Genomic DNA, 15,906 nt, shown 5'->3' on the forward strand with positions numbered 1-15,906 from the left:
TTTTTCCTTCAGTCTCCCCCCCACGTGCTAAAGACAGCCAAGGTAAGTTAAATAGTAACGCCTTTTATGAGCTTGTATGTGTGCCCGAGTGCCCTCCATGATGGCCCAGCATCCTACCTGCCTTGTGCTTGATGCTGCCAAAGTACTGGCCCTGCTACTCAATAATGGAGAACTCCGATTTATGATGTGATTGAGTGTTACAGCTGATGTATGTTATTTAAATTATTATGCTTTTTATTTATGGATTTATTTTGTGCAGAGTAAGGCCTCTTTTGCAGTTAGTTTGCCACAAATTATCACTTATCATCTGTTTCTGCAAAACTGACCTTTTAAAATCTCTGCACTATATATTCACTTGTTCCAACTCTTGTATTCTTCCTTTCTGGCTATTGGCTGCACTGACGGGTCTGGAATCTGATGGGTGGCTGACTCAGGGGATTGGTTTTGCACAATATCTAAAATAAAATAAATAATGCAGAAAGCTCCCTTGTACATTTTGGCAGGGATCTTGACACAGGGGGAGGGGAGGAGGGTTCAGGAAGGCTAGCGCAGCGACAATGAAAGTTCGCAGTGCATCGCCTTTATTTCATAATCCCACATCGCATTTCTGGAAAACCTGAATAGCATTAGAAATCACTGACTCAATATTTGGATCTCATTTTCATGACAAAGCGATTGTCTGTTAATAAAACCTGGCAGGGTATAAAAAGCCTGGTGTACCAAATAGTACGGCAGTGCAACTCGATATAACTGAACCAACACAATGTCAAAGACTGGCAGGGTAAGTCCGAGACTTACTTTCCACATTTAAAAATCATACACCAGTGTAAAAAGAGGCTACTAAATTGGAGGAGAGAAAACATCTGCAGAAGTGGTTTGTGTATGTTTAGGTAAAAGGAAGAAATGAAAAGAAAATGGTTGCTGTTTTTGTGAAAGTGCCTGTCTCACAGGCTGCGTTCAGTTTTGGAATCCGTGACCTGTCTGTGGCTCTATGGGCTTTTACAGACATGCAACGGTGTGAAGAATATGGCTGGGTTAGGTGGAGTCACCAACCTTCCACGGTAGGCTGGCATCATGTTTAGGGCATTTCTATGCCCTGGGCCTTATGTTAGTCACTCTGAAGTGGATAGCTGACTGGAGAGAACCGCACTGGGGGGTCTCTCCTAGCTTTAGCAGCTCTAAATCCCCATCTGCTAGCTGCCGAGTTGCTACTCTGAGATTGATATGCTTTAATATTGTAGGAAATGATGTTTAATGATGAATTTCTATAATGATGCTAAATTTAAAAAGCATCACTTTGAATTAGCAAATAGAGGTAAACTTGTAAGTAGCTGGTACTGTTTGCAGTTTATATTTTTTTATGCATTTTATAATTTGACATAAACATATTACATTTTTAAAATTTAGAAGAAGGTAACTTTAAACTGAACTCCTCTTTGAGTGACTGTTTATCATGTGACAAGCCTCAATACTTTTCAGAGCGGTTTTACTTGGGTGCTGATATAAAACAAAACCATCACAACTTTTTATTTCTCGTCATGGCAGATGGCAACACCCTTGTGTCTCAGGCTGGATCGCCATTTGTATTTATTTTGCCCAGAGGTCATGTTTCTTTGTTCCTAAATTATTTTCACTGTTTAATAGTTTCTGCTCAGAACTGTTTAAATCTGAGACACGATTGGCTCCCTGCAACACTTCCAGAACCAGCTGTATCCATCACAGGTATGCTGGAATTGACTCTGATATATGGATGCAAAGCAGGAAACACTCTTTTGTAATAATAAGGCAGCTTTATACAAATGCAAAATAGAAGACCGGCTGTATCCATTAGGTAGATTTATTCTCCCTGGGGGAATTTTGTTTGAAGCAGGAAAGTACAAGTGATAAGACATAGTTCCACAGATACAAGTGCCCTCAGTACACACACTTGTAGGACTTTTACAACAGGAATGTTGAACTCGCAGCACACACTAATCATTTAGAATTAAGACCCCTACAACTGCTAAACTTCACAGTGCTTGTAGCTCTGGGTAGGAACAGGTTCTTAGATCTTTTGCTCTTGAGTCTTGGGAACCCAAATCTGCACCCTGATAGCAACAAATGAAACTTGGGAGAACAGAAGGCGACCACTTTTTGATTTTCTTTCTAATTATTTTTTTTGTGTTCACTTTTTCCATCACAGAGAGAGCCATAATTAAATCAAAAATCAAATTTAAGGTTTTACCATTTTATTCCTAAAATGTGTATTAACACTGCCTTTTAGCATTTAAATTGAGTAGACTGCAATGCACTTGTGTCTTAAGTTTGTTCTGTACCTAGCGGAGCCTGATTGTAAGCCCTGAAGGAAAGAGAGCTGATATTATTGGATTCTTGTTTTAGAACTAATACTGGATATCCATTTCCAACTACGTTTTTCTTGAGAACTTTAAAGCAGTTGTGCCTAATTCACTTATTTTGTTTTCTCTTTACCTTCAGATTGTGTTTTATGAAGATAAGAACTTTCAGGGTCGCCGGTATGAGTGCGACAGTGACTGCTCTGATTTCCACACTTACTTGAGTCGATGCAACTCAATCCGTGTGGAAAATGGCGTCTGGGTGATATATGAGCGTCCCAACTTTGCCGGTTACCAGTACGTGCTGACCCGTGGAGAGTACCCAGAGTACCAGCGCTGGATGGGGCTCAATGACAGATTAAGCTCCTGTAAGATGATTCACTTTGTAAGTAGTGGCTTCCTTGGTCACCGGGTAAAGGCTGCAGCTCACTGTGTAATGTCATGATTAAGTTCTGAAAACCCAACAGATCTAAGGACTGCTTATTAGGTTCTACCCTGCAAATGATTTTTTGTTTTCATTTTCTCTTTACCACACAGCCTGCTGGTACTCAGCACAAGATCCAGCTGTATGACAAAGGGGACTTTGGTGGTCAGGTGTTTGAGACAGCAGATGACTGTCCATCAGTCCTGGATCGGTTCAGAATTCGGGAAGTGCACTCCTGTAAGGTAGTGGATGGAGTATGGGTGTTCTATGAGCATCCAAACTACAGAGGGCGCCAATACCTGCTAGAGAAGGGGGAGTACCGCAAGCCTGTGGACTGGGGTGCTGTGTGCCCAACGATCCAGTCCTTCAGGCACATTACTGAGTGAACCCTTGTTAAAAACCATCATGAAGGTTAACTGAACGGCTGAAATAAAAATCATTGGCAAGCATTCTCACTGTCTCTGGTAAATCTTTGTAGTGTGGTTTCTAAACATGGTGGAAAACATCGACAGGAGGAAAGGCAAACATCACTTTGTGACCAAGGCAGATATGCTTGTTGATCCATGAACGTTCCAGTAAATTGTATTCAGAACTAGCTGGATCATAAAAAGAATCACATTTCTGTAATATTAATATGAAGAAAGACCTCATTTCAACAATTCCCTAGAATAATAAATGCTTTGAGCATTTTAGACACTGGTGTAGCTTATTCAAAACTCCCACTAAATGACGAGAAACAAACAAGCATAGTAAATTAATTTCAAGTGTTGTGTTTTATCCAGAAAATATTGCCACACTGCTTCTCCACTTTTTTTTTTTGACAAGTATCATAAAACTTCTACAAAGCTGAGAACATGTTAAAATTCAGTTTTCTGTGCAGAACATTGAGAAAGAAGTTGCACTTTACGTTCAGTCCTGTCACGCAAATGATTTAGGGTGTTTAAACAGTAACATCAGCTTTTATTTTATCAATGTCCCATTAGCTGCATTAACCAAAAACAGCCGTGCAGACTGTTCAATACACAATTTTTAATTATTAAAATAAAGTGCTGGGGGAGGCTCAGAGATCTTAGAGAAATTACACCGCAGATTTTAAGACAGCTACCAAGAGTGAGACACATGATGAAGCTGGTGGAGTGCTTGAAAGACACAGCCCCGCCTGTCCAGAGTCCTGTCGGTTGGTCCCTTGGACCCCCTGCACAGGTCCACAGAGGCAGCAGCAAGGATTAAACACTTGGGGCGAGTTGTCATCCGTGTCCAGACACAACTCTCAACTTTCTAAAGAAAAGGCTGACTTTCAGATCATGGTGCATGTCAGTCTTCTCTCTCTGCCAGGAAAGGCTGAATGATCACAGCCATTGAGACTCCTTAGCAGCCCATACTCCCAAGATGTTAAGCGCTTGGCATAAAAGAACTATAGTGCACTGAGATGCAACACATTGCCACTCTCTTACACCATGTTTAGTGGGCAGAACCATGTCAAAATTTGTCTTCCTTACTTGTAAAACCTGATTTGTCAGTAACAGACAAGGAACATACAAAACAAACAACACTAAGAACACAAGCCCACTGCCAACTTAAAGATTTGAAGTTTCTGTCTCTAATTGCAATTGGTATGTGTTGTAGATATGTTAAAATAATAAACCAAATTTGCTAATCCAAAAGAAAGCCTGTTAACACGAGACATTGTACATGATTGTCTTTTGCCCAATTTTCATTTAAAATCTGAAAGGAGGGAGTTGTGACATCAGGAAAAGTAAGAGTAGGTCCAGTTTGCTTGGTGAAGATTGTGATTGCATGCTGTATATCCTGCCATTGTGAAAAGTACTTTCATGTTCAAGGTGGCCTACATGGTGTGTTGACAGATGCTCAAATTGTTCTGCAAGTTTAGAAAAAAATCAATTAATGCAAAATTACATTGTGCATGGTAAACAAACTCCTCAATAGTTTTAATTAATTACTGGCATTGCTAAAGGTAACTTGACTGTTCAGTTCTACTTTTTTGACGTGTTTAGATTTAGACTTTTCTTAGGCTTGTTTTCCTGGTTTTGACACCACTTGTTTCTTGACTTACAATTCATCTTCTGACCCTTTAATTTTATCCCAGTGGCCTGCCATTTTTTTTTTATGTGCGCCATAAAGTAATGTGGCAAGTGAGATTAGGCCTTTATGAAAATAACCTCATCTGAAACTGGTGAAATGGAGTTTTACATTATATTGACTAAGCACTGTTTTCAGTTTGTCAAATGGCAAGACAGGAAGTTCTAAACAAGTTGGAAAATATACATGTGGCATAACATTCAAGTACTGAGTTAACCGATTTGAAAGTTGCAGCATTTCATTTTTTTTTAGTTATTTCATCAGTCAGTTGTCACATTTTTTGAATATTTCTGCAACAGTAAGTAATATTCAAAAATGGAATGCAATTATAGTACATGTGACATTAGACTACATCAAACACATGCTTTTTTAAGAGTTTTTTGCAATGTTAACAACATACCCCAAGTGGGCTTGTGGACGTGCAATAACTTTCATTCAGTGCATTTACATCTACACTCATAACTTTAAGGCAGAAACTTGGTTACTTAACAATACACGCTTACATGTTCAAGGACGTTTCTGGTGTTCTCCTTTGTCAAAAACGCTACGATGTCATTAAACGGTGCAAAAAGTTAAATGTCATCATCGCTCACTGTGAATTAGAAAAGAAGCATGACTCCTGTGACAATTTTCTTGTATTTTACTCAACTTAATGCTTTCTTTATAGGTTTCTACTACCAGATTTCATGCAGCAAATTCTTTTCTGCTTGGCTGTGTGAATGAGCCCGGCAAAGGACTGGCATACTGGTATGTTTGCTTCTTAAAACACAGGTATTTTTACTTCAGTAAGATAGTATTGCATTAGGTTACTTGATACTTAAAAAGTGCTCAGACAAATTAACACACATTACTTTTAACATGTTACCTTACTGCTCTTGAAATTGTGTTGCCGAGCCAAGTGCTGTACGTTTAGCTCATCAGCGTAAATTTAACTATTTATGAAATGTTGAGAGAGATTATTTCAACCAGGAGAAGGAAGAATGTGATCACCCCGACATTTTTATGGATGCTTCTAACTGTGCAGACTACAAAATCATTAACAGTAACTCTTAAAGATTTACATGGTTACTTAATCAGATTATTCACAGAGAAATCTACCTTTGTTAAACAGGTTTTTCAGAAGCCAATAACCTGATTTCTCTAACTGGCATATGGCCTTACATGGCAATTTAGAAATCAGGTTTCTGTAGTGCACGTAAACACACGAATAGGCAGCAGAGTCCAATTAAAGTGACGTCCAAATAGCACTGATTGTTGGTTGTGGAGGGGCTGTGACTAATTGTAGTTCAAATTTCTTACGCGTAACATTTGAAAAGCAGTACTTGATGGAGAATTACAAACTATGTTGGAGACATCAGGTAAAACTGTTGGCTCTTTCTGATCAGGATGGAGAACAGGTCTGGAGCTTTGCTGATAAGTGACAGTGCCAAAGAAATATTGAATCAATAGAACATGCACATAATGCAACCTTCATGTTGTTTTAGTGTAGCATACCTGTAAATATTGAGTTCATACTTGTTCACTCTATGCTTACAAAATTCCTTTATTCCTCCAATTAATTTCCAGATAAGAGACTTTGTTCTTTTTTGACCTTTATGGTTTTTACCTCAAATCAGCAGCACAAATAACCAGGCATAGCATCCCTCATCATTACACAGTTGCAGATCTGTTTTGCCATCAGGAAATCATGCAAAATACCCAAGATAAAGTGACCACTCTAAAGGTAAATTCGAAACAGTAAACTAATCCATCATTGAAGCTGCACAGAATGTTTCTTAGTTTTAAGTTAAATGAGTTTACTCATGCATTTCAATTGAAGAGTTTGAAATTTAAAAAAAAAAAATTGTACAGCACACTCCATGATATCTCAACAAAAATTTTACTTTATCAACAAATTTCCTTGAAGTGGGCTAAATTTCAACAAAATCTGTATACAGGGAGTCAAGTTGTTTGATATAGCTGGACAGAAACACAGTGCAGAAGGCACATACTGTGGTTGCCATAAGTGCCAATGAAACAAAAAAACAGACCAGAGACAGCACTGTGCCCAAATCCTAGACAGAAAAGGCACTATATTACACACAGACTAGGGGGCTTTGCCCCCTGCTCGCCAACTCCTTTCCCCCCTCAGCACTACACACTGTTGTGAAAAGGGGGTCTGAACGCACCACAAGGAGATGCGGCTGCCCCTCCAAAACCCCTCTTAAACAGTGATACAATGGGAAACAAATACCGTGTTTTTTTTTAACCTCCTCTTTGATCGATCAGCTACTGGCTTGCTGCTTCTGCCGTGCCGCATGATCTGCATTTTGTGCGGCGCTACAATCGTTAAAAGCCTGTACAGCACCTTCTTGTCCCCCAGACATCCTCAAACACTATGCAATCTCTTTTCACCAAGTAATATTTTCCATTTGTTTGCACTAATGCAATCTTTACTAATTTTTTGAGACTTTCGAATTTTCATACTTCCATTATCTCTAACCTGTTCTACCTGTGTATCATGGGACTTGATTCCAAAGGTTGTAAGTATGACGTGACTTGTCTGTCTCGCAAGGCATGAAAGTGTCTCTCTGTCTCTGTGCAAAAGATCTCTCTTCCAAAGATCATTTTTTGTCGCAAGATTTTTTTTTATAATGGAGAGATAGAAAATGTACACTACACAATACATAGAAAGACAGATAGATAGACAATACTTTATTTGTCCCCAAATGGAAAGCAAACTCTAAAAAAGCTCAATAAAAATATTTAAACAAATGACAGCACCCCAAACACACAAGACCTCCTGGCTTGGATAACATGCGAGCTGCTGCAGTCTGATAACAGGCTTGTAGATGGCTGAGAGATGTGGTCAGACCTGCCCGGTTGTGCTACAGATTTACATTTAAAGACATTAACACTTGAGTACAGCAGGTCAAGCTTTTTATACATTTTAGTTTTAATTATAATGCGCTCGTTTTTTTACCTTTGCTCATTTACATAAATCTCCAATGCCTTCCACCTTATCCACTCCATCTGATTGTATCATATGCATATGAAATAAGATGCTTAAGCCTCTGCAGTACCCAAAATGCCACAATACCAGAACTCCCTGAAACTCAATCATGAAATGTGACAGTTCGTTTTTACTTAATTCAAAGAAATCAAATATTCCTCACTATATGAAGGCAACCCAGCTCTGAAACCTGTCCACCATAGTTTTTTTTATCCTTGTTCCGGGAATTTACCCTTTCCACCCTTGGAGGAGCTGCTCCTCTGATAAGGTGTAGCACAGGGCTGAAGTGATCACAGTGTTACCAGCAGAGTGCAGGAATATTTTACTTATCCAATGTAAGGTTCTCAGAGTCTCTAACACTCTTAGATGTTGTAAATATAAGACAGCCTTCAGATTCTCTACACCCACCCAGTGACATCTCTCAAGTTTACAGCTTAACTGAAAGGCAGCTGAGATGGGCCAATGCTCGGGTCTGCAATTTCAGCAACATATCTTCTGTTTAAATGTCTGTTAAAAATTTATAGTACCAAGCCTATACTTCCTTTATGTACACAGGCTTGATTTAAACTGTTAAAAAAAAAAAAAAAAGCATAATTTATTTTTGCAGATAAAAAAAATATTTTCAATGCTATGAAAACATTTAATCTAAATGTACTCAATTCTTTTTAAAATTCTAATAATATGTAAAAAACAGTAAAGAGTCTTGAATGATGATTTGACATGCGGTCCTTTAAATTTCTCCATGAGCTGAATGAAGCCCAGTGTGCATGACATACCTGACTTAAGCAGGTCCTTCATTAATGGTGTTCAGAAGCATAAAAATATATTTTAATGCATCAAAGTATATCATATTGGAAATATTTACCCAATGTTAACAGACTGGAACCCAATGCATGGTCAAACTTGTACACCTAAACATACATAATTTAACTTAAGGACGGGCTGAATTTTCCTTAATGTACCCACAAGTCCACTTGACAAAACCAGGGTCTCTCATTTAGCAGATGCTATTATCTAACGTCACTCAAATTCAGCACCAGTGGCAACAAATTAAAGTATGTCCCAAAAGAGAAGCAGTTCCCGCCACCACCAATCACCAGGATCTCTTTTTCTTCCTCAAGGAGCAGCGAGCTGTGCGAGTGCATCATAACAGGCCATGGCACTGAACACTGTGAGAAAAAAGTAAAACGATAATAATGAAATGAGGAAATAATAAATTGTTTCCAACAAACACATTTGCTCCTGCCATTTACTGCCTCTTTATAATGTGAATAAAGAGCCAAGACTACTCATAGAAATAGCCACAAGCTTTTTTTTTTTTTTTAATAAGCGTGGCTTTCAGTATCTTTGTAAACCAGTTTTAACCTGATTATTCTACTCTGTTATTATGAAATAATCCAATATACCCAGTCTACATTGGCCAGTGATTTATGGTTGACCAGTCCCTTTTTTTACCTGTAATTACAGATGCTTGCAGAGTGTGAATAAATTAGCTATGTAACAGTCTACACAAGTTCTTATGTCTGGGCTGACGTGTCAGGAAAGTGGACCACTGTGGCCCACTATGAAAGCTTAGAACCAAAATGGCCCAGAAATGGACTGGAGAGACTCAGGTGCAAAAATATTGAGATTGGCTTGTGAAAATGTGGCTATTAGCCTGGAAAATTTGAAAATTAAGCAATAAACTGAACAGGAGAATAAAAGTCAGTTTAAAATCACTTTTCTTTTCAAGAGCTGCCTAAAATCTGAAATTCTGAACTAAAAAGGTTTTTTCCATCTTCCTGTCAAGATCTGTTTGAAGATCTAAACTTTTGAATTAAGGTGTTTGTGTCAAGATCTGCTTAAAAGATTTAAACCTCAGCAGATTTCCCTGTGACGATTTGACCTAAGATTTAAATTGTAGAATTACTTAAGTATTATACTTGGAAAAAGTTAATAGCTTATTTAATTCAAAATAAACATTTTAGATAATATTACGTTATATGTAAGCAGAATTGTAAATAAATGTGTTATGGGTTATTAGATATGAAAATAAACCATTCATGTTAAGTTTTACACCATACTGGAAGTGAAAGTCCAATAAGGGACAGAGGTTAACAAGCTGGAGAATCTGAACAACTTGGAGCAAAAACCTCTGATTAAAAGCAGAATGAAATTTAACAAGAAAGATCTTGAAGATGGAGAGGAAGATCTGAATCTATGTTATCGTTGCCAAACTTTTTTTTAAAACTTTTTAATACTAATTTGGTCTAGATTCTTACATTTTTCTGGTCTCAGAAGGGGTCAGCCTAGGGGTTTCACTGTAGAGCTAAGCAGTGTTAAATATGTTAAATACACATGTATGAGAGAATGGCCTGCAACAGGTAGCTGAAAACCTGTTATTAAAGTCTCAACATGAGGTGCTAGGACCAAAGATTTGGAACTGCAGCGTGAACCTTAAGGACCATAAGGTCACCACTGCATCCGTAACTCTCACCCCCCTTAGGCTGGAAAACAGAGAGAGTTAATGTGGGTATCCCTCCAAGCTCTGATCCATTCACATGATACTCATCAAAGGCCTTATTACAAGTGTCAATACAGCTGACCACACCTAGAGGTCACCACTTTACCATAAATAATAACCAGATGTACTTAAACAATAAAAAAGACAAATATTATAAATACATCATATAACAAACACGCTACACTTTCAAACAGGTCTGAAACCAAGTCCTTAATCCCTGTCCCTTATTGCCATTTTAATTTTCCAAATATAAGAAAATTATAAAATGCCCATCTAATCTCAAGAGTATACTCAAGAACACCTCATTGTCTTTTAAATTCTATTGTTAATAATTTTTTCAACTTCCTTTCCATCAATACTGGCAGAGACGGCATGCAGCCTTCAGATGACAGGCAGAACAACACAGATTCGCATTCTACAGAGATCTTTCCATCTGAGTCGGCAGGGCAAAGGCACAGATACAGTCCCTTCGTTTTTTTCACCATACTGGATACCTTCAGATATCAAACCCCAAGATTCTTTTTTCCTTTTCATTTTATTGCTCAAAACACCTTGTTACTTTGATTGGTAATTTATCAATTCATAAATCCCTTCACATATCGTAGGATGCCATAAATCAAGGCAGACCACTACAAGCAGAATATTTGGCAGCTCAGTAGTATGAAGTAATGCACTATAGTAAAATGAAACAACGGTCCTGTAACTCCAAAGCCTGCAGTGCAGTAAGTTATTGCTATGTTAGATGGACAACTGATGAGCAGGCATCCCTTTAAACAGCCAGAGATGGATTCAGATGTGGTTTCTCTCAAATATACAGCTCAGTGTTAAATTCAATCAGTGAACGGTGGCGCAGTGGGTAGCGCTGCTGCCTCACAGTTGGGAGACCTGGGGACCTGGGTTCGCTTCCCGGGTCCTCCCTGCGTGGAGTTTGCATGTTCTCCCCGTGTCTGCGTGGGTTTCCTCCCACAGTCCAAAGACATGCAGGTTAGGTGGATTGGCGATTCTAAATTGGCCCTAGTGTATGCTTGGTGTGTGGGTGTGTTTGTGTGTGTCCTGCGGTGGTTTGGCACCCTGCCCGGGATTGGTTCCTGCCTTGTGCCCTGTGTTGGCTGGGATTGGCTCCAGCAGACCCCCGTGACCCTGTGTTCGGATTCAGCGGGTTGGAAAATGGATGGATGGATAAAGCTCAGAATTGCATTTTTGTTTTCTGAAAGACTTACGGCGTTAACAGTGTATTCTCGGCATTGTCCTGAAGTCAGATCAATCACTGCTACACCTGGAACCCCTTCAGCTTCAATCCAGATTCCTCCAACAAGATAAAGCTGATCACCAAATACATGTGCTGTATGTGAGTACCTGGAATAAAAAAGGAATAGGAGTAATTTAACAAAATAAACGAGACCCAAAACCGTATGTGTCTAGTCATCATAAGATCAATTGACTTCACATAATTTTACATTCTCAAACCCACTTTGTCCAATTAAGGGGTACTGGAGACCACAGCCTCAGATACAAAGTGGGAATCAGGTCTGGGCACAGTGCCAGTCCATCACAGGGGAGAATCATTTAATCAATCTCTACTGCACTGCATTTTTAACAATGGGTAGTAATAAAGGACAAACTATGATTGTCAAAATTTTGTTTTATTTTCATACTACATGGCATCTACCATCAGTTCATTTCAATAACAGAAAATGTGGATAGGGTACAGAAACCAATCGATTAGAAGATTCCAGTCATTCATGGGGCGCACACCCACCCTTCTAACTGGTAACTCTAAATTGGCCTGCTTTAAGTATTATGTACCTTTTTTGGGAGAAGAAATCACAGTATCAAAAGAAAATTGCACATGAAGAAAATGGGGTTTAAACTGTCTTCAAAAAGGAGGCACAATTTATTTATAACTACTGTATATCTGATGTAACATATTGCTGAGCACTAAATACACTTTGCCCTCTGAAGGGAAATTCAGGTCCATTTACACATTTCAAGATGCCCACCTTCCCTGGTGGATTAAATAATGAACAAAAAATACAACACAACCAAAATCACCGGCTGAGGGACTGGTGACCAGTCTACAGATGGCAGTGCACCAGCCTGGCGACAAAAAAAAAAAGAAAAAAAAGAAGGGCTAAGATTCTTGTCTTCTAATGGGTCTTATATTTTTGTTCTGTTACAGCTGCTCTCTTGCAAAGGTGTTTCAGTTTCCATTAAATTTTAAAACAGTTAATGTATTGATTAAAGCAAATTTTATTTTATGAAATGGTTGAAATAAACGAGTTAATTCTATCTATACACTAACTTTCCTGTATCATATATGACATTCATAATCCCGTTGACATTCTTTTAAGGACCTGTATGCCCTGTGTATGTGTAGGATGCTGCAATGTGCTGCTGTAAGAATACTGTTTGTGTACAGTATAGTAAAGAGTGCTTGAGGTCTGCAAGTCCATAATATTCTACTTACCTGGCAATAAATGAGGCTTCAAGTTTTAATTCCTGCCACTCAAACCCACACTGAACTGGTTTTAGCAAAACCACAGAACTCAGTGGGTTGTGTTCCCTTCCAGCACCTCCTGCTATCACCAGCCCTCCAGCATAGGGGCAGGCAGAGTGGGAGTGACGGCCTTCTGGTGCAGGGCCTCGTACAGGGATCTTAAAAGAGTATCACAGAAATAAACATTAGACATGCATACACAGCTACTCAAGTAATGGTCAAGCAGTGAACCACCAGTTTATGTTTGAGTAGCCCAAGTTAACAGTATTACACACTGAAAAAACAATAAAAAGTACATATGAAGTGCTGGTAAGCAAGTAAAAGTTAATGTAATACACATTGAAAAAAATCCTGTGTATCACTGATTACATTTACCTTTATTTTTTCATCAGAAAGATTCTAAAATATTTTCAAGTGTTAGTTAAACTAATATACTAATGAGCAATATTCTTCAACATGACACAGTACATTTCATTTTCCAGTTTGCATTTCAAGCCAGATTTAAAAACAGGGATTTTTGGAGTAAATCACAACTTAATGGTCCATTTGACATGGACGACCTGCACATGAACATCACAAATAGTAGGAAAGAAAAGGCACAGCCTTTGATAGAGCCCTCTTTGTACCACAAAAGCCTCTGACTTAGCTCCAAGGTTATACACATAATTTCACAACTGCAGCCTTGGAAATCCATACACTTCCATACAACTTCTACATAAATCTCCTATAATCAGTCAGATATCCGTACTGGGATTTATACAGTATTTATACCAAGTACTTTACAGTTAACTGAAGACAGAAAGGATTATAACCAGTATGAAATGTAAATTTGTCGTAAATTATTACGAGTTATATTTGACAGCAATCTTACTCCATAGTTCAACCATAAACAACAAATATGGAAGTTCTACACACCCTCACTGAAACTTCAGCTTTTCTTGATATAAAGGCGGAGTGGTGGCTCTGAGGCTAAGGATCTGTGCTGGTATCCAGAAGATTGCCGGTTTGAATCCCCGTCACTGCCAAAAGAGATCCTACTCTGCTGGGCCCTTGAGCAAGACCCTTAACCTGTAATTGCTCCAGGGGTGCTGTACAATGGCTGACCCTGCGCTCTGACCCCAAGGGGTATGCGAAAACTAACAAATTCCTAATACAAGAAATTGTATAAGGCGAAATAAAGAACAAAAAAAAAAGCCTGAAATACGGTCAAGTCATGTTTGGCCTTTTTAACTCTTGATTTTAAGATTAAAAGATTTTAAAACTAAGTGTTTTAGTGAAAAAGGTAAGTTTTACAACAGAGAATAAAAGGAAAAAGCCTTTTGGCTATACAGCACTCTGGTCCCCATCTACTTCTACTAATTCTTTCTCTATAAAATTTTGAATCCACTGCAACAATATAAGTTTAAAATGTAATATTTGAGCCAAACCTGAAAAGAGAATGCTTTAATTTACTTTACATGTAACTATATCATTTATTCATGGTACTTGCACTCTCCGATGTTATGGCTTAACTGGAAAGCTATTATTACATTTGTTTCTGCACAATTGGTAATTTCTCTACTAAAATCCTCCTGAATTACAAACATCCCTTACCTTGTCCCATGAGTTGCTCTCCAGCTCAAGAAAGTGCCAGTCTGATAACACTCTGTGCATGACAGAGATTCCACCAAACACAAATAAGTATAGCTTTCCTGGAAAAATTAAAGAAGGTGTCAAAGCAAGTTCAAGACAAAGTGCCTCACACTGCTGCAGTAGTGATATATTCCTGGTATCATATGCTGGACAGAGGAAATAGCCGTGCATCATTTGCCTGATACAGATTTCTAAAGGCGACTTCCAGCACATTTTTAGATATTGGTGGTAGTAGAAGTAGTTATAGTACTAGTATCGTCACATATACAGAGAAATTCTTACTTGTAAGAATTCCATGAAATAGTTTGTTTTTTTTTTTTTAAACATGTGGACATATCAAGATTTGATCTTCACTTACACAGTGTCTACAGATAAAGACGATATAACAAACATCAGGCCACATTTATACTTTGTCATCCATTGTATAATTTATATAAACATAAATGCAAATTTCACACGTGGAAAATAAGTCCACCACTACATTTAGCATTACCTCATATAACCTAAAATAAGAATCAGGTGCGCCAGATCAGGCACAAATGCTTAAAAACATCATTAGAAAGGATCTTGGAGGAATTGCACATTATTTAAACCTCAGACATTTAATTTGGTTTGCTCTTTTTTTTGTTAAAGTGTGTGTTATCACCAAGCCTAGATCAAAACAGCTCCCTAAAGCCTTCAGAAATAACCGAGTCTGGGAAGAGATTTAAAAAGTTCTCCAAACAATTGGAAATCAACTATTCCACTGTCCAGAAAAGAGAAGATTGCAAACAACTGCCTACTTGTCCAGACCAGGCTGCCACAGCAAGTTCAGCCCAAGAGTGGGGGGCAACATGCTGAAAAAAGTCTCTAAGAACTCCAGAATTTCATCACTGGACCTACAGGTAGCTCCTTCCACTGTTGGTGTCAAAGTGCATGAGTCTACCTTTTGAAAAATGCTACACAATTTACACCTGCATGGGAGATGTGCCAGAGGGAAACCTTTAATATCCGGAAAGAACATCAGGGCAAGATTAAAGTTTACTCATGCACACCTACGCAAAGACCAGGAATTCTGGAACAATGTGCTTTGAATAGACAAGGCAAAATAGCCTTATTTAGCTAAAGTACCAGAAGAGATGCTTTTCAAAAACCAAAGATAGCATTTGTCCAGAACCAACTGTAAAGCACAGTGGTGGACATGTTATAGTTTGGAGCTGCTCACCATCACTATTGTTTGTTTATTGTACCCAAGAGTGCCTGAGGATAATGTGAGAGCTTCTGCCAGAAGATTGAATCTCCACCAAACGTGGACCTTGCAACATGACAATGACCCTAAACATACCAGTATTTCCACCAAGGAATGGTTGAAAAGAAAAAAAACAGTGAGGGTTCTGAAACAGCTAAGGTAAAGGTACAGTAGGATCTGAATCCCATTGAGATGTG

At 38.5% G+C, this 15,906-nt stretch overlaps 2 protein-coding genes across 2 annotated transcripts in view; one reads left to right on the top strand and one right to left on the bottom strand.

Moving 5' to 3' along the window:
• The first annotated feature begins 519 nt into the window (after nt 1-519).
• On the top strand, nt 520-3,206 carry LOC114656751 (gamma-crystallin S). The gene is made up of 3 exons (XM_028808365.2): nt 520-781; nt 2,476-2,718; nt 2,871-3,206. The coding sequence occupies exons 1-3, from the start codon at nt 764-766 to the stop codon at nt 3,141-3,143; spliced, it is 534 nt and encodes a 177-aa protein (XP_028664198.1). The 5' UTR covers nt 520-763; the 3' UTR covers nt 3,144-3,206.
• Nucleotides 3,207-8,430: 5,224 nt separating this feature from the next.
• The window catches only part of lcmt2 (leucine carboxyl methyltransferase 2), a 70,479-nt gene continuing 63,003 nt past the window's right edge, over nt 8,431-15,906 (bottom strand). The window contains exons 11-14 of the mRNA XM_028807516.2: nt 14,443-14,540; nt 12,820-13,007; nt 11,573-11,708; nt 8,431-9,018 (exon numbers count right to left, since the gene is read on the bottom strand). Coding sequence (XP_028663349.1) covers nt 8,860-9,018; nt 11,573-11,708; nt 12,820-13,007; nt 14,443-14,540 — 581 coding nt within the window. The 3' untranslated portion in view covers nt 8,431-8,859. The remainder of the gene's footprint in view (nt 9,019-11,572; nt 11,709-12,819; nt 13,008-14,442; nt 14,541-15,906) is intronic.

This window comes from Erpetoichthys calabaricus, chromosome 8 (genome assembly GCF_900747795.2).
Source record: "Erpetoichthys calabaricus chromosome 8, fErpCal1.3, whole genome shotgun sequence".
In the NCBI taxonomy this organism is placed as follows: Eukaryota; Metazoa; Chordata; class Cladistia; order Polypteriformes; family Polypteridae; genus Erpetoichthys; species Erpetoichthys calabaricus.

Excerpts from the sequence above, each read along its gene's own strand:
- LOC114656751 (XM_028808365.2), top strand. Across the intron at positions 2,719-2,870 it reads CCTGTAAGATGATTCACTTT|CCTGCTGGTACTCAGCACAA; the intron begins GTAAGTAGTGGC and ends TTTACCACACAG.